General features: G+C 41.6%; 1 protein-coding gene across 1 annotated transcript in view; it reads left to right on the forward strand.

Annotated features, from left to right (window-relative positions):
- Nucleotides 1–18306, forward strand: part of RBM26 (RNA binding motif protein 26) — a 99583-nt gene that overhangs the window by 64376 nt on the left and 16901 nt on the right. Inside the window, exons 18-19 of the mRNA XM_050947832.1 lie at nucleotides 198–302; nucleotides 13529–13738. Coding sequence (XP_050803789.1) covers nucleotides 198–302; nucleotides 13529–13738 — 315 coding nt within the window. The remainder of the gene's footprint in view (nucleotides 1–197; nucleotides 303–13528; nucleotides 13739–18306) is intronic.

An 18306-nucleotide genomic window follows, 5' to 3' on the forward strand; every position in this document is an offset into this window, starting at 1 on the left:
GGAAACTTTCTGTTGCCTTAAGAGTCATCTAACTCACTTGGAGGCCCTGCTTATTTTTAAAATAGCCAGTCACGACTTCCCACTATTAGCAGTGTTGTTCTGGGCCATCAAAACCTTGGTCATTATCAGCGGAGTATTCTCCCCATTAGGGAGTAAGGAATGTATAAACTAGTAACTTCACCTTGACAATTTCTTAGATGCAGAAAGAATTACTGGATACTGAGCTTGATTTGTACAAGAAGATGCAGGCTGGTGAAGAAGTGGCTGAACTAAGAAGAAAGTACACAGAACTGCAGCTTGAAGTATGTTTGTTTTTTATTTCTTCAGTTAACCACATGTTTCAAAAACTTTCATTTAGTATATTTTGCTTAACTTGCATGTTACTTTACAGTGTAATCTGTTGTGCAATTAAAATAGTTTTAAAAAAAATCATGTTTTGGTAAGTAGTACACAACCCTTTTCTCGTAGAGTCAAGGTGAATGAAGTAGTATTTTTCATTGGAATAGCTTCTGTTGTTGGATGAGACAAGCTTTTGAGCTACGCAGGGCTCCTCAAATCTGCAAAACGTAATCAGTGTTGCAGATAAATCCAAGATGGGACAGATTGTTTAGGAGGAGACCAGTTAAAGGACAGTGGGCAATTAACACTTCTGCAGTCATGGGGCAAAGGAAAATTAGTGGGTTGCGCACTGGTGTAATGAGTCCTAAAACCAGTGTGTCTCAGCCTCTGATTTTAGGTATCTAGCAAAGTTAAATTCATAACTTCCCAGGCTTATCTTTTGATGATGTTGTGCAGGTTTCGTTTGAGGACGAGAACTGAGAGTTCCAGTGTAGAGTGATCCCTTTGTGAAAAGTGTTTGCCCACAGATAACAGGGTGTTTTTGTCTTTTATCATTTTTCTCTGAAAGTTTAATTATAGACAACTATATCCAAGAAACTCAGGGATCACCATGCTTACTTCCCTGGATCCAGGAACCACTCCAGACACTAAAATAATCTGTTATCTACAGCCAGGCACTTAGTTACTGCAGCATATGCTCTGAGGAAAAAGCCCAGGATACACACCCTTAACACCTTCACCAGACAAGGACACTCCACCAGAGAAATAGATCATATCATGGAACTGGCCACCCAAGTACCTCAATGGAGCTGGCTTCAGTACGGAAAAAAGGAACCCAACCACCACACAGTGAAACCCGTATGGGATATCATCAAACAATTGTTGATTGTCTGTTTCACTTTAACTGGTCTCCTGCAACATGTTGATGCTTATGTTTAACAATCTGTCCCACCTTGCATTTATCTGTGACACTCTGGTTACTTTTTCCAGCCCTGAGGACAATCGCTTTGTCTCTTCAAAGCTTGTCTGTTCCACCAACAGAAGTTGGTCTAATAAAACATATTACCCACCTTGTGTGTCTCATGTCCTGGGAGCAATGTGGCTACAACAACACTGCAAATGTTTCCTCTTAGGGCATTTAGTAGGGATGCTTCACCTCTTCAGTCTCTGGACAGTACTCAGAAATATGCCATTCTGGCTGGCTTCCATTTTGATCATTCAGCTGTTGATAACGCTGTAAAGATTTTTAAAGGGTATTATCACCTGATATTTTATAGATTTGCAATAGGTAACTTTTGTTAGCAAGCATTTTTTAAATTTTGTCTGTAGATGGTGCTGTGGGTGTTTATAAAGAAAGGCTAAAGCTGTCCTTACTTTTCTTTAAAGGAACATCAGCCTGTTAAAAATAGCCTAATATTAACAAAAGTGTTAAATGTATTAGAGATAAACAAAGTTCTTCTCTAATAGTTGTTTTAAAAGGTTGTAGATTAAGTCTTGTGCTGAGATTAAAATTCCATTACAAAAACTATATGTAAACAGAATTTGTTCAAGTAATGTGCCATGTACAAAAATGTATGCCTGCATTTTTTTTAGAAAGTCTTGTTTGAAAAATAGTCATACCTGCTTTAAAAAAAGAGTCTATGACTTTCATATCACTTACTTCTAAGCAATTTTATGTGCCATTCAGGATTACTAATTAATAATTATTAAAATGCTCTGAAATGTGTAACATATATTTATTGAATATATTTATAAGATACTGTAATATTTTCTTTACTATAAATTTATGGGGCCTAATTGTCTTCAATTAAAAATTAATGGAAAGTTTTGCTGATAGTGTGTGTATCGAGATGGAATATAGCTTGCTCTTTAACTACAGTTGCTGGGCAGTGCTGACAATTGATATGTCTTTCTGTAGTTACACTGAGCAGACCACATGGAAATGGTATACATTTTCAACCAATACGTTTTTAAGTGTTAAGGAAAATAAATGTACTTTCATAAATGTACTAGAAGTGTACATAAAAGCTGTGAAAGAAATTTCACATAACTCAACTGCTTACCAATATTCAAAATACTAGATTTTCAGCAAACTGAAGGAGAAGTTTTTGTGCTTAACTTGCATCTTAATTATTACTTCCTTGCTGACTAACATATGCTTTCCTGTTGGTGCTTTCATTTGTACTGTGTAAATTATTTTGGTAATTCCCTTTTGTTAAAATAATTTCTGTAACCACAAAGAAAATTTGCATTTGTAGGCCCCTTTTTAACTAGTGCTGAGACAATACTGTTAATTCCTTACAGCATTTTTCTTTTCCAAATGGCCTTGTAATGCCTTGATGATAAATTGTAAAACTTATACTTCTGAAATACTTACTGCGGCAAAAATACCGTCACTTTTATTTACATTTCATATGAGAGATATGTGTTGATCTTATACTGCGAGATTTTGAGAGGCTTTTCATATGAATTTCAACAGGAAGGTAGTATTAGGGAACAAAAATTATTTGCAATCTATAAAAAGAAACTTTCCCAAATAAGTTAGCTTGAGGGCAGACGCCTGGCATGGGAAATATCATCTTGACCATTTAAAAATTGGCAAAGTTAAAAGCTACTGAAAACAGGTTCTTTATAATATAAAGTGTCAGACCACCTTTAGTGTTTGCAGTGCAACCAACTGCACATATAATACACTTCTAAATTGCAGAGACCAGTAAGATACACATTATGTCAAATATGTGCCTGTGTGCTTAATTACATGGCTATTTAACTGTTGATCTACTCCAAATATTTGGATTCACAAGCATGATTGGAATTTCTGGAAAAGAAAACTGCACCTTTTGGCATCTCAATCATTGAGTGGTTCTGAAGTCTTTCCTCCTTCAGGCAAAAGGAGGATATGTGATGCAGTTAACAATATTCCAGTATTATATGAGGAAACAAGGAATCACGTTGTCTTCCTTGCTCAGCAGTGATATTTTAGACTGGTGTATTAAGTTCAGGTTTATCAAATAGCCCTCAAGTTATCAGGGAAAGGCATTCTTATAGCCTGAGTCACAAGCAGCCTTGTGATCCCTAAAAAACTTGGTAGTGTAGTCTCTATTCAGAAAGTTTAGTGATTGGTAAAGAGACTTGTGTTTCAAGAAACACTCGGCGTATATCCTCTTCATGGCTTAAGTGAAGAGAGGTCCAGATTTCCTGAAGGATATCTTCCTGTTTGATTTGGTTCAAGACTTTCTATAAAGTTTATCTTCCATTATCTCTATTTCCACAAAGTCTGCAAGATGCTTGAAGCAATGGCTGTGTCTACTTCTGCATTTGCATAGTGCCTAGTAAAGTGAGGCTCCAATGCTGATAAGGGTCCTCTGTGCTCTATTGAAATATAAATATTAACAATGAGAGATACTTTACTGGATTCTCTGGGTGTATTAGTTCTGGTATTCAGATCTTCTGGGCCTGTCATCAGTCTCTGATTCTTCCTATACTTCTGAATCTTCTAAGAGTAAGATCAAATTCTCTGTCATCATTGGGCTGCTTGGATCATGGTACCTTGTTAGAAATTAAGATGTTCTCAGGAAGCGCACAACATATTTTTACACTCTCAAAAGGCATTTACAAGAAAATGTAGTATTCTAAAATGAATGCGCTTTTCACTATGGATCTTGGCTGTCAAATTGTCACCTTTTGTCAACATCAATTCCTACATTCTTGGACTGCCAAAAAAAAAGAAAAAGCGAAGACAGTCTTGCTGTTGTTAAGTGCACTTGGCAGCCATTTCTGCTTACCATCCATTAGTACAAAGCTTTTCTGCCTTCAGTCATTGTAGGATTACAAGATATTTGAAAGTGCTGATGTGTATACACCAGCTTCAGAATCTCCTCCATCTTGGGACTTCCGTGTGGTGCTTATAAGATCTGTGTAAATTCTTACTCTGGCACCCATCACTGTGCTATGAGTACTTTACAAAATTATAAATTATACACAAATGTATTGTTAATTCTGTCAATCTCTCCCTTTATGTCTCCAGAAATTGGACTCTATTTTGCGGGTTCAAGAGAAGAGATTAGTGCTTAATACAGGAAGGCTAAAGTTGTCTGTTGCATCCTAATCTAAAGACAATGGTGTTCATATGGTCATGACTTCTGGCTCATAGAGTTGTACTTCCCATTTGTAAATTTCTACATACACGAGTTTCACCCTTGAATTTGATAATTCTGTTGTCTCAGTGGAACACAGCTGTTTCGGGAGGTCATGGTCATAGAAGGCCAGACCATGGAGGGATTTGAAGATAAGGACCGGAACTTTGAATTTCACCCTGTTTTCAATGGGGAAGCCACTAAGGAGAGTGGAGGACTTTTTCTAGTGTCCTGGGTTTATCTTGAGTTTTTTTTAGAGTCAAGGTTTCATTCTTAGGTGCAAGGAGTTACAATAATCATGCCTAGAGGCCATGGGTGAATGAATCATTGTGGCTAAGTTTAAAATTGACTGGCATGGGCATTTGTCTTGATATTCATGAATAGACTAGGGAATTTTGTATGACTGTGACAAGATGTATAGAAATGAGGAATTGAGGTAAACACCAAAGCAGAAAAGTAGGGTGGAAGGTGATGTTATAGCGGTGGCAAGTTTTTTGGAGTGCTTCCTTCATCTCATCAGTACCTTAATTTAAGATCTTCTGGATTCAGTTCTAGGCAGTTGTTAAGTCACTTGCTGATTGCAGACAGGCCCTTTCCCTGGAAAACTCGTGTGGAGAGATGTTGCTTGCATCTTATGTGCACGTGGAGTAGAACTGGATATCTTCTGCATATTACTCACATTTTAGTCCTTGCTATTTCTTGATCTCCCTTAGTGACTTAGGGACCCACAGGTGAGGGTTCTGGAGGCTGGGGAATAGAATTCCCCCTTATTCTCAGGGTGAGTGACATAAAAGGAGCACATTTCATAGTCAGCTGTATCAGATACTGTAGATGTCCAGCAAAGAGTTGTTTGACCTATGCCCGTGACCAGGAGATCATTCTGTAGAGTCACCAGTATGCTCTGTTCCATGTCTTGGCCTGACTCCTGATTAACAGGGCTGTAGCATATTGACGGTATCTAAGACCATGTCTACACTACAAACTGTGGTTGACACAAGTTACATCAGCGTACAGCTACCAAAGTTAGTGTGTCACTTGTGTATGTGCATATTTGGCTGCTTGCATCAGCCCTGCATGTACAAGTTAGGAGTGCTTGTGTTGATGCAAAGAACGGTGCACCATGGGTAGGTAACCCAGTATGCCATATGCTGCCATCTGGATTCAGAGTGTGGAATAGAAATGAGTCATGCAGGCATCTCTGGGAGCTAGTGGTCAAGTTCCCAGCATGCAACTTTCTCCATCCCATAATGTCATCCAATATACCATAATATTTGTGCTTTTTTTTTTTTTGTATTCCACAAACCTGCATGGTTCTTCTCAGTGTCTAGTATCTTTGACAAGGAACCTGGAGCCTGCAGAGTTATAAATTCTCATGAGCATTGCAAATACAGGACTCTTGCTTCTCCTGTACTTGCAGACCTGCAGGAAATTCTCCGACAATGGGGGAACATAACAATTAAAAACAATTCAAGTCTGTTGTGTTGATGGAGCAGTTGTAGGTGGAGTGTGCCACTTCTGTGCCCAAGAAATGATCATTAACTGGTGGGATCACATTGTAAGACAAGTTTGTGACAATAAGCACTGGCTGCAGAACTTCTAGATGCGAAAGAGATGCATTGACAGTGGAGAAGCGAGTGGCCATGATACTCTGGAACCTTGCAATGTTGGGTTGCTACTAGTCAGTGGGAAATCATTTTGGAGTTGGAAAATCCACAGCAGTGGTCATTGTCATGCAAGTGTGTAAGGCCATTAATCGTTTCCCTCAGCAATGTGTAGGACATAGTTGATGGATTTTCAGCAACAAGGTTCCCAAACTATGGTAGGGTGATAGATGACATGCACCTCCCTACTTTGGCACCAGCCCACCTTGCCACAAACTACAACAGCAAACTCTCAAGTTTCCTTCTTTCTTGTGGTTATCAAAAAATTATGAGGATCTATATGATTAGTAAAGAAGCAGTAGATGTTTCAGGGCCAGAATCTCTATGGCTTTCCTTGCGTGGTCAGTGACTCACTAAATTAACTTGCCATGAGGAGGATTAACTTGTAAGTATTCACTGGCATTTACTGGGGACTGAAATGGATTACTGTGTTTGATGCTTCTTATCTGAAGTCAGAGTGGATTCTAATCTTAGTTTTGATATGATAGTAGAAAACCCAATATGGGGGAATGTTTCATTTTTTCATTTCCAATGTGTGATCAGCTGAGTGTGTTTAGTTCCTGAGATTGAGCAACCGAGAGTGCAAAGTGTGAAGCCATGGTTAAACGCCATTATACTAAAGATATTGTCACAATAGTAGCTGAGGTGTCCTAAGGCAATAAGTCTTGGAAACTTTCTAGATAAGTTCATGGAGGATAGGACAATCAATGGCTATTAGCCTGGGTGGGCAGGGATGCAAAACCATGCTATGAAGTGTCCCTAGCCTCTGTTTGCCAGAAGGTGGGAATGGGCAACATGGGATGGATCACCTGATGGTTACCTGTTCTGTTCCTTCCCTCTGAAGAACCTGGCCTTGGCTGCTGTCAGAAGACCCAGCTGACCCAGTATGGCCATTCTTATGTTCTTGTGTTTTTATGTTCAATGACATACTAAGAACATAAGAACGGCCATACTGAGTCAGACCTAAGGTCCATCTAGCCCAGTATCTGTCTGCCGACAGTGGCCAATGCCAGGTGCCCCAGAGAGAGTGAACCTAACAGGCAATGATCAAGTGATTTCTCTCCTGCCATCCATCTCCATCCTCTGACAAACAGAGGCTAGGGACACCATTCCTTACCCATCGTGGCTAATATCCATTTATGGGCTTAACCACCATGAATTTATCCAGTTTTCTTTTAAACGTTGTTATAGTCCTAGCCTTCACAACCTCCTCAGCTAAGGAGTTCCACAAGTTGACTGTGCACTGTGTGAAGAACTTCCTTTTGTTTGTTTAAAATCTGCTGCCTATTAATTTCATTTGGTGACCCCTAGTTCTTGTATTATGGGAATAAGTAAATAACTTTTCCTTATCCACTTTCTCCACATCACTCATGATTTTATATACCTCTATCATATCCCCCCTTAGTCTCCTCTTTTCCAAGCTGAAGAGTCCTAGCCTCTTTAATCTTTCCTCATATGGGACCCTCTCCAAATCCCTAATCATTTTAGTTGCCCTTTTCTGAACCTTTTCTAGTGCCAGTATATCTTTTTTGAGGTGAGGAGACCACATCTGTACACAGTATTCAAGATGTGGGCGTACCATGGATTTATATAAGGGCAATAATATATTCTCAGTCTTATTCTCTATCCCCTTTTTAATGATTCCTAACATCCTGTTTGTTTTTTTGACCGCCTCTGCACACTGCGTGGACATCTTCAGAGAACTGTCCACGATGACTCCAAGATCTTTTTCCTAACTTCTTGTAGCTAAATTAGCCCCCATCATATTATACTCTCTCAGCTTATCTAGGAAACTGGATTAAAAGGCTGCAAACTACTTGTCTCTGGGTTCATGGAATAATTAGAACATCTTGTATTTTGCCCTATTCATCAGTCTATACTCCACTGACATATTTAGAGACAGAAGGCCAGGGGTCAAAGTAATATTAAACACTCACTGGTAAGGGGGCCCGACTCTGGGTCCCTAAAGGGGCGGGGACTTGAGTGGAAGGAGTGGGGCTTGGGGTCAGCCTCCTCCCGCCAGCCCATCCATGCTGCCTGGCATGTGCCATCTGGGGCACTGGCCGCTGTGGCGGCCTGGAGCCCCAGGTCCTTTTAAAATGCTGACCCTGGGGCAGCTGCTCCTCCCCACTCCCATCAGCAGCAGGGGCGGGGGAAAAAAGGGCAAAGACGTTAAAGCGCTACCCCCCTGTTCTGTTCCTAACACTGCTATTTGTTGTGTTTATGTGAAGGTCACATTAGGAAAAGGTGTGACATCTGTTCCTTTAAAAAAAGGACTCAAAAATTGAAAGAGCTTTGCCTGAGGGAGTATATGATGGACCAGTGTCTGACTCTGAATATATCTGGGATGATCCCTCCCTTACCAGCTCCAGAAAATCTTATTGGCCTACTTAATCTTTGGCGAGATGGTCGAGATCACCTAGCAGGTGGGCTTCTTGTTGTGTTTACTGCAAGAGTTCTCCTGGGGACTCATCTCACTAGCCACCTATGCCTTACTCTGTGGCCCTATTGGGCACTCTGAGGAGTCCATCAAAAGTGCACTACTTGTCCCATCTTAGCATAGATCTTCTCCACCCCATCCTGCTCCGGGGGCTTCTACAATTTCTCAGGCCTCTCAACAGCTAGACCTTCCTGAGTTTGTCCTTGTCCAACCTGCAGACTAAAGTTCGCATAGGAATCCATCCCATCAAGTAGAAGAGCTGTCCCCTCTTAATACTTTCTCTTTTCCTGATGAGGTGCTACTTTGAGTCCTTGTCACCAGCACTGGATGACTTTAAGACTTACCAAGATCTTATGAGAGAGAGTGGAAGCAGCTGTGGGAGTGAAAGCCAAGTTTGTGCTGGAGTCTATCCTCAGCTTTGTGAGATTTTGCAGTCCTCAGGTCCAGGTGGAGTAGACTGCCTATTAATGAGACACTAAGATTTTGCAGGCCCCTTTGGCAGACTGCAGCCACCCTTACCCTGACAACAAACAGATGCTGTTAGGTACCTGTTCAGGGTTATGAGCCATTGTATTCACATCCAACCTTGGGCTCCCTGGTACTCAGCTGCAAATGAATGTTAGTGCCACCGTCATTTTCACACTACACCATAAGAAAAAATGCTAATGAAACTAGATTTATTTGGCAGGAAAATATAGTTCTACTCAAATCTACAGTTGCACATTTCTAACTATGAGGTCTTTCTAAATATGATAATATGTATTGGGACTCCATGAGAAAATTCACCATAAGAAGATTGTTGTGGCTTCAGAACTTGGGCATACGTGCAGAAGTGCAACAGATCATTGAGGACTTGCCCTTTGAGGGATCTCTGGTCTTTTTTGTCAGATGAAAGAGGAGATAAGGCCTGACATTGCCTCAGGGACTCACTTGCCACACTGTTCACTAGGGATCTACATGCCAGCTCCCTGAAAGAAGCAATCCAGACCACAGCAGCAACTATGACAACCTTTCTGCCAACCCAGATCTTCTTATTCTGTCAAATGGGGTCTCATGTCACAGAGGAGGCATCATTTGCCTCTTAGTCATTGACTAAACAGCAACTAGCAGGATTGGACCAGTCAATTTGACTGCCCACCAAACAGAAGAATACCAGTAATGTAAGTTCTTCCTTTTTCTTCCCCTCCCTTTGGGGACAGATTCTGCCATTTTGTGGTGCTTGGATATCCATCACCTCACACCACTGGGTCCTGAGTTCCATGAGGTTGGGGGCTTATGTACACAAACACCTAGTTCACAGTAAACTTGGTTGTAAATCTACCCCTCACTAGCCAGCTGTGCACTGTGTGCATGTGGCCCCTGCTGCCATGCACTAAAATTCCATAGAACTTGTTAATCTACTCTTGTTTCAAAACAGAGTAGATTGACATCACTACAGAGCATTTAGTGTCAGCATCAAGGTCCACACAGGCCTGTAGTGCTTGAAAGGCTAGTTCAGGATAGATGTATACCCCAGGACTGACCCCTGGGGCACGCCGCTTGATACCGGCTGCCAACTAGACATCGAGCCGTTGATCACTACATGTTGAGCCCGGCAATCTAGCCAGCTTTCTATCCACCTTATAGTCCATTCATCCAATCCATACTTCTTTAACTTGCTGGCAAGAATACAGCGGGAAACTGTATTAAAAGCTTTCCTAAAGTGAAGATATATCATGTCCACTACTTTCCCCATATCCACAGAGCGAGTTATCTCATCATATAAGGAAGTCAGGTTGGTCAGGCATGACTTGCCCTGGGTGAATCCACGTTGACTGTTCCTGATCACCTTCTTCTCCTCCAAGTGCTTCAAAATGGATTCCTTGAGGTCCTGCTCCATGATTTTGCCGGGGACTAAAGTGAGGCTGACTGGTCTGTAGTTCCCCGGGTTCTCTTTCTTCCCTTTTTAAAATATGAGCACTACATTTGCCTTTTTCCAATTGTCCGGGACCTTCCCGAATCTCCACGAATTTTCAAAGATAGTGGCCAATGGCTCTACAATCACATCAGCCACCTCCCTCAGCACCCTCGATTGTATTAGATCTGGACCCATGGACTTGTGCATGTCCAGCTTTTCTAAATGGTCCTTAACCTGTTCTTTCACCACTGAGGGCTGCTCACCTCCTCCCCATACTGTGTTGCTCAGTGCAGTAGTCTGGGAGCTGACCTTGTTTGTGAAGACTGAGGCAAAAAAAGCATTGAGTACTTCAGCTTTTTCCACATCATCTGTCACTATGTTGCCTTCCCCATTCAGTAAGGGTCCCACACTTTTTCTGACCACCTCTTGTTGCCAACATACCTGTAGAAACCCTTCTTGTTACCCTTCACATCTCTTGCTAGCTGCAACTCCAATTATGCCTTGGCCTTCCTGATTACACCCCTGCATGCTCTAGCAATATTTTTATATTCCTCCGTAGTCATCTATCCAAATTTCCACTTCTTGTAAGCTTGCTTTTTGAGTTGAAGCTCACCGAAGATTTCACTGTTAAGCCAAACTTGTCACCTGCCATATTCTTTACATCGGGATGGTTTGTTCTTGTACCCTCAATAAGGCTTCTTCAAAATACAGCTAGTTCTCCTGGCTGTATTTTAATTTGATTTAATTATAATATAATTTAATTAAAACTGCCGGGGTGTTTGCAGAATCCCACTAGTTTGAAGAATCCTACTAGTGATTTATAGACCAGTGCCACCCTACTCAACTTCTCTTCCATCCATGACTTTGACTACTGATGCTTCCTTTCTAGGGTAGGGAGCTCATTTAGAGAGGCCTCAAACACAAACTATATGTCGAAGGAAGAACCATCACTCCACATCAGTATATCGGAGCTACGAGCCATACACAAAGCCTGTCAAGTCTTTCTACCCTGAATCAAATACCAAACTATCCAAGTCCTCCAGGACAACATGGTACCAGTGTTTTATGTCAACAGGCAGGGAAGTGCCATATCCATACTGTTATGTCACAAGGCCATCCACCTATATAACTCTTGCATCCAGAATGAAATCACTCTGTCAGCATTTCACCTGGGAACTCAGAATGTCCTTGCAGACCACCTCAGCAGGACTTTTCAGGACGATCATGACTTATATTGAAGTTCAGTATACTCAGATTTATTTTTTTGCAAGTGCGGGATTATCAATATGAACCTGTTCGCAACAAGACAGAACAGAAAGTGCCATCAGTTCTGTTTCAGAGTAAGGCTGAACCCAGGCTCTCTTTCAGATGCTTTCCTCCTCCCCTGGAGGTCAGCTCTGATGTATGAGTTTCCTTGAGTACCACTCATACACAAGGTCATACTCAAGCTCTAACAGGATTGGGAGAGATTATACTGATAGCCCATTCTTGTTTGAGGCAATATTTTTTCTCAGACTTGCACAGACCATTCAATCAACATTAACATTTTGTCCAGACAGGGAAGGGAACATTCTCTATCCTCATTATGGTCAAGTACTTCACTCAAACCCCAACTGAGTACCTTCAGCTGCTTTCTTTGCTATCCACCCTCCTATACAAAAGTGTTTGGTATTCTCTAACTATGGTGGTTAGATTCTCTAAACGGATAAACAGAATTTACTCTCCCCTTACCTCTCAGTTAAGCAGATGGTTCCTCCTTGATACTTGAACCTTGTATTGTCAGCTTTTAATCAGACCTCTGTCTGAGCCTTTAACAACCTGCTCTTTAGCCTACCCGTCGGCCAGTTTCTTTCTCTTTGTCTATTACATCTGCACGAAGAGTAGGTGAGCTGCAGGCTTTAATGGTGGGACATCCCTGTACACTGTTTTCTTTAAAGTCTCCATGAGAGCACATCCAAAATTTATTCCGAAAGTGGTGTCCAGCTTCCACCTTAATCAGGCTGTCTGTTTACTCACCTTTTTTCCTAAGCCTCATAGGCATACGGGCAAGGAAAGGCTCCATACATTAGACATCTGATGTGCCCCGTCCTTCTATATGGACAGGGCTAAATCGTTTAGCTAATCTCCATGTCTTTTTGTGCAGATGTAATGAAAGGGCAGATGACGTCAGCTCAGAGACTTTGTTACTGGATAACTGTGTATAACAAGAAGTTATGAGGTACAAACACTTTAGCTCCTTCAAAGCTGTGACCTCATTCCACCATAGCTCAAACAACTTTCTTTGCCTTCTTGAGAGATCTGCTTATAGCAGACATCCGTAAAACGGCAACCTGGAATTAGTGCATGCTTTTGCCAAGTATTATACGATTATTGCTACCTGCAGAACTGACTCAAACTTTGGAAGAACAGTCCTGTAGTCTCTCTTCAAACAGACTCCTTGTTATACCACCACGGTGGGAGTCACTTAAGAGGAATAGACATATGCAAGCACTCAAAGAAGAAAACATAGTTACTTATCTGTATTGTAAGTGTTGTTCGAGATGCATTGCACATGTCTATTTCACAACCTTCCCTCCTCCATCTCTGCTTCACAATGTATTCATCACGATGCCACTGTGAAGGAACTGAAGGAGTATCAGGGCAGCTCTACTCTTTATACCTTCGGCATGAAGCAGTGCAGGGAGCATGCTCTGCCCTGACAGGTACTGCTACATAGAACTCTCTGGCTCAAATGCACTAAGCGCGTGCACACACTTAAGTGATTTGCCACGCATCTCGTATAACAAAGGTAACATTTTTTTTCAGAATCATAAAGGCATTCACAATGGTTCCTGAGGACAAGTCTGAGAGTTAGTTTACTTGAATTTTGAAGGTAATCATCTTGAAATGCTTAATTTTATTTGAAACAAAACCCACATCCACTTCTCTTGCTAGGAGTAGGTCTCAAAATTTGACATTAACAAAGATTGTGATTGGAACATGATTGTATTTTAATTCGGTGAAAATAATGTTTAGTCCATGTGTTGTGGACTGAAGTTATGTTTAAACTTTTTAGGCTGCCAAACGAGGGATTCTTTCTTCAGGTCGTGGTAGAGGAATTAATGCACGAGGTCGAGGTGCATCACGTAGCAGAGGCAGAGGAATACGAGGCCGAGGTCGCGGAAGAGGGGTTCCAGTTCATGCAGTAGTGGATCATCGACCGAGGGCACTGGAGATTTCTGCATTCACAGAAAGTGATAGAGAAGATCTTCTTCCTCATTTTGCGGTATGTAGTAACTTCAACATTTCTTCTCTTTGAATTTAGTAGTTTTGTGGTAATGCAGGGAAAAACTTCCAAGGGGTGATTCTGATCAACTCGAATCCACTATTTAATTAACCAAGGAGTTCTAAAGTAGGTTCTCTACCTTTGAAGAGAGCTTTCTGTTTCTAAACTATGGAAGGACTTCAGACAAGGTCGGGAAAGGAAAAAGGTGAACTTTTACTGAACTCAAGTGCCATTCTTTAGAAACAGCGGAATAAAGTATTAATATATGACAGACAGAAACTAATACAGATCAAGGTGCACCAATGCCCGATGTCTCTTCAATGGCAGGGAACTGATTAAGTGAGATGTATCAAGATGATCTTGCAAAATGACTAATACCCCATGCTATAGAATAGAGGTGGGCAAACTACAGCCCGCACGCCACATCTGGCCTGCGGGACCGTCCTGCCTGGCCCTGAGATCCTGGCCTGGGAGGTTAGTCCCTACCCCCTCCCCTGCTATCCTCCTTCCCTGCAGCCTCAGCTCGCTCACTCCACTGCCAGCGCAATGCTCTGGACGACGGGCCTGTGAGCTGGGGCAGCGCAGCTGCAGAGCCCAACCTGAACCAGTGCTCTGTGCTGCGTGGTGGCAGCGGCGTGGTCTGGCTGCAGCCAGGTGGCACGACTAGTGCTGCCAGCCACCGGTGCTCCAGGCAGCGTGGTAAGGGGGCAAGGAGCAGCGGGGGTTGGATAGAGGGCAAGGGAGTTTGGGGGGAGTGGTCAGGAGGTGGGGGTGTAGATAAGGGTCGGGGGGGGAGAACAGGAGGTTGAATGGAGGAAGGGGTTCCGGAGTGGGGCAGTCAGGAAGGGGGCGGAGGGGCTGGATACAGTGGCAGGGGTAGTCGGGAAGAAGTTCCGGGGGCAGTCAGGGGACAGGGAGAAGGGGTGGTTGAAAGGGGTCCCGGCGGGGCTGTCAGGAATGAGAGGAGGGGTAGGATGGGGTGGCGGGGGTCCAGGAGTGGGGGTGTGTGGATGGGGCAGGGTTCCCAGAGGGGCCGTCAGAGAACAGGGGGGTTGGATGGGGCAGGAGTCTTGGGGGGTGGGGGGGAGGGAGAGGGAATGGGAGATGAGGGCCTGGCCATGACACCCTCCCCTAACCGACCCTCCATACAATTTATGAAACCCGATGTGGCCCTCAGGCCAAAAAGTTTGCCTGCCCCTGCTGTAGAAGGAGAAAAATCATCCAAAGTCACTACCAAAGAAAAGGAGCATAGGAAAAGAGTGAAAGAATCATAAGTGATGCTAAGTTGTTCCCTGTTTGTTTACGTGGGTTTTGTGTACACCAGGGAGAGAATCTGGAGGTAAAATTTTCTATTGTCAATTATTCAATATTCTAGCATTCTACTGTTAGAGTGGTGGTGGTAGTAAGTCCTGAGGTAAAAATCATGCAGAACAACAACTGGTAATGGACTCTTGCCGGAACTGGAGGAGTATAAGAATGAAAAGAAATCTTGGACCACTCCTCTAAATGACAGAATACCATATTCAAAAGAGATTAACAGACATCTGTGTTGTAACAAAACAAGATAATATGCAAACAAACTGCCTTTTTGGAGATACACTTTCTTCAACTTTATTTATGCCTGACAGTCCTGTCTCAGTGAGTTATACTCACTTGTTTGAGTTTGAGAGTAGAGACCAGAACTGTACAACAACTACAAGATCTTAGTACCACTCCCAGAAGTCTTTGTGTCCCCAGAATGGCACACAGACAAAGCCAGAATTCCCTTTTCTTAACTTCTTAATTTTAGAGCTGCAGTTCAAAATTTGATACTGGGTTTATATTTGTCAGCAGTCCGTTATATTAGCGTATAGAAAATCAAACGAGGCAAAAATTGCCTGATCTATATCTCTTCTCTTCAAGCCTGCAATGAAAGAGAAGGCTATTCATTTTGCAGAGTGGATATTGGTGATGTTACAGAGCTCTCAAAAATAAGTTCAGGCTGTGTCGCAATCAATTCTCTTGAGATTTAGCTCTTGTGGTTCTTACTAGTGGCTGAGAGTCCTGCACTGAGATTGTGGAGCAGTCAGTCAGGTCTGCCTTCTGTTTGCCTTTGAACATTCGCCACAACAGGAGCAGCCTGTGTACCAGTAACAGGAATCAGTTGTAGCCCAACAGCTCTCAAGATGTAGTTGACTTAGAGGATAAGACATATAATCTTATGTCAATTTTTATTCTTCTGTAGCAGTCACATTTCCAGCAGCAGCGTATGGCTATACAAATAGATGTGTTGAAATGACTTTTTATTATTATTGGGAAACTTAACTAGTTATTATAAGGACATTAGTAAGACTCTTCAGCCAACATTACATTTAGATTTTCAGTTAAAACAATATTTTAAATCCTCTACTAGGCATTAAAATAAATGTAAATCAGAATTCATAATAATTATACCACTTTTAGTCTAAAAAGTTAATTTTCTGGTAAGTCAGAGCTCACATTTAACATGTGCATGTATGTCAAGTCTGAAAATTTGCTGATATTACTGAAGTTGTAATTAAAGTTGACCTCTGAAGCTTTTTTGAGTTTACTTTTTCAACTAATTTATGATCCATGAAGAGCTGCTTTTGCCTTTGCTTTTGACAATCTCTGTTTTCATCATAGTTTAAAAAAAAAACTAAATAGTGGCTCTGTCCCCTTCCTGTGAAGAAACCAGAGTGGGAGGAACTTGTGCTCCAACCCTTCTTACATCAGTGCTATTTGCATAGCAAGCAGATTCAAATAATAATCTCTCTTAACTTGCACGCTGCTAGATTGTATTGTTAACATAGCTGAATTGCTGTCTCTTTGTACAGAGAGACTGAGAGGGGGCGAACTCAGACTGTAGTCAGTAATTAACATGTCTTTAAACATGGGTTTGGCATGTCACTTTCACAGAAAATAGATACACAAATTGCAGAAGCAAAGGTGTGTGTTCAAAAACACCAACTTCAAGGCAAAATAAGAGCTGGAAAAAAAGACTTTGGGGTTTTTTGTAAATATCTAGTAGGATTTTAAAACATGAGCTCACACTACTGCCATTAAAAATTTTTTCCCAAAAACTTTGCAAGGTCACGTTTAAGATTTTGCATTCTACTATGAGGGAGGTTAATGTACTCTTATTGTCTCCTTATCTGGAGACAGAAGGAAGCTCCTTGTGAAGGCGGAGTCTGCATCTGTCAGTGGAAACTTGCTGTGTGGGGATAGGTTTATGGTTATAATATCTCCCATAACTTGGCTTTTCCCTGTTTCAGAAGGTTTAATTGTGGATAGTGTTGCATTTAACTAATTTTGTCTTCTTTATAAAAGTGTTTGGGAACTTTGCGGGGTTGAGGAGGAATTTTCTCCCACATCAGATTGTCAGTGACTTTGGATGTTTTTTTTCCTTCTGCAGCATGGGGTCTGAGTCACTTGCCAAGATCATCTTGATATATCTCACTTAATCAGTTCCCTGCCATTACAGAGGCCTCGGGTATTGGTGCACCTTGGGCCCTACTATTTTCTTCCTGTCTCACACAATAGTTTAGTCTCCTGCAGACTATAATACTTTGGTCTAATTTTGGTTGTTGAGTTTAATGCGCAGGTGGCAGTGCTGGGTTGGTGGCCCATGATAACATACGATTGAAAGGATTCGTTTTTTATCTGTAAATGTTGGTAAATGCTGATTTCACCATACATGCACAAACCAATGGAAAAAATCACCTTCCCTCGATAATACTAAAAATGTACACATAGGCAAAGTAAGAAAAATACTGCTTGAGAATTTTTGATTTAAGGATATTTACTTGGTATATTTTGACAAGCCATGTTGACAGTTTGTCTTTTAAGTTTTATAATGTCTTAATTTTTTTGACCCTCAACATCCACTGTCAATAAATAATTTTCTGACCACCACCCCACCTGTAGTTTCCTGCAACTGTGACAATTTAAATTGATAAAAATTGGGGGGGGGGGGGGGGGGCGGAGCTTAAAATATATGCTTTTGTGCAACTAATTATTTACACGGATAAAAAATTTTAAAAAATCACACTTTAAACATAAACATCAATATTGTGACACTTATCAACAAATTGATGCAGAGACCTCTGGCACTTCATCATGTAGCCTACAGAGTTCTACATCAGTGTTTGTTTTTCGTAGCTTTGCTCTTACAGTGTTTGCAACTATATTTCAGACCAAAATACTTCCAGTGGAGAGAAAATATGGTGAGATCATATTTCTCTTGCACAGCAATTTGAAAAAAGTTTGTCTTGGTTTGTATTAATATGTATATTATCTGCTACAGTTTAAAATATTTTATGGTCCTCTTCTATAAAACCCTGAATGAGCTATAGCTCAGTTATGACCACATCTCTCTGCACTCTAACTACGCAGATGTGATTATCAGGGATGCTTGAGGTGATGGAGCCCAAGTATGCTCGATAGGGACCAGAGCAGAGCTTTCTTGATAGAGGACCTTCAGCTCTGGAACTTGCTGTTACTGGAGATAAGACTGAATTTGAGTCTTGTCACCTTTTGGGCACATTGCAAGATTAGTCTTTCTGCAGACA

Source organism: Gopherus flavomarginatus, chromosome 1, assembly GCF_025201925.1.
Source record: "Gopherus flavomarginatus isolate rGopFla2 chromosome 1, rGopFla2.mat.asm, whole genome shotgun sequence".
Taxonomy (NCBI): Eukaryota; Metazoa; Chordata; order Testudines; family Testudinidae; genus Gopherus; species Gopherus flavomarginatus.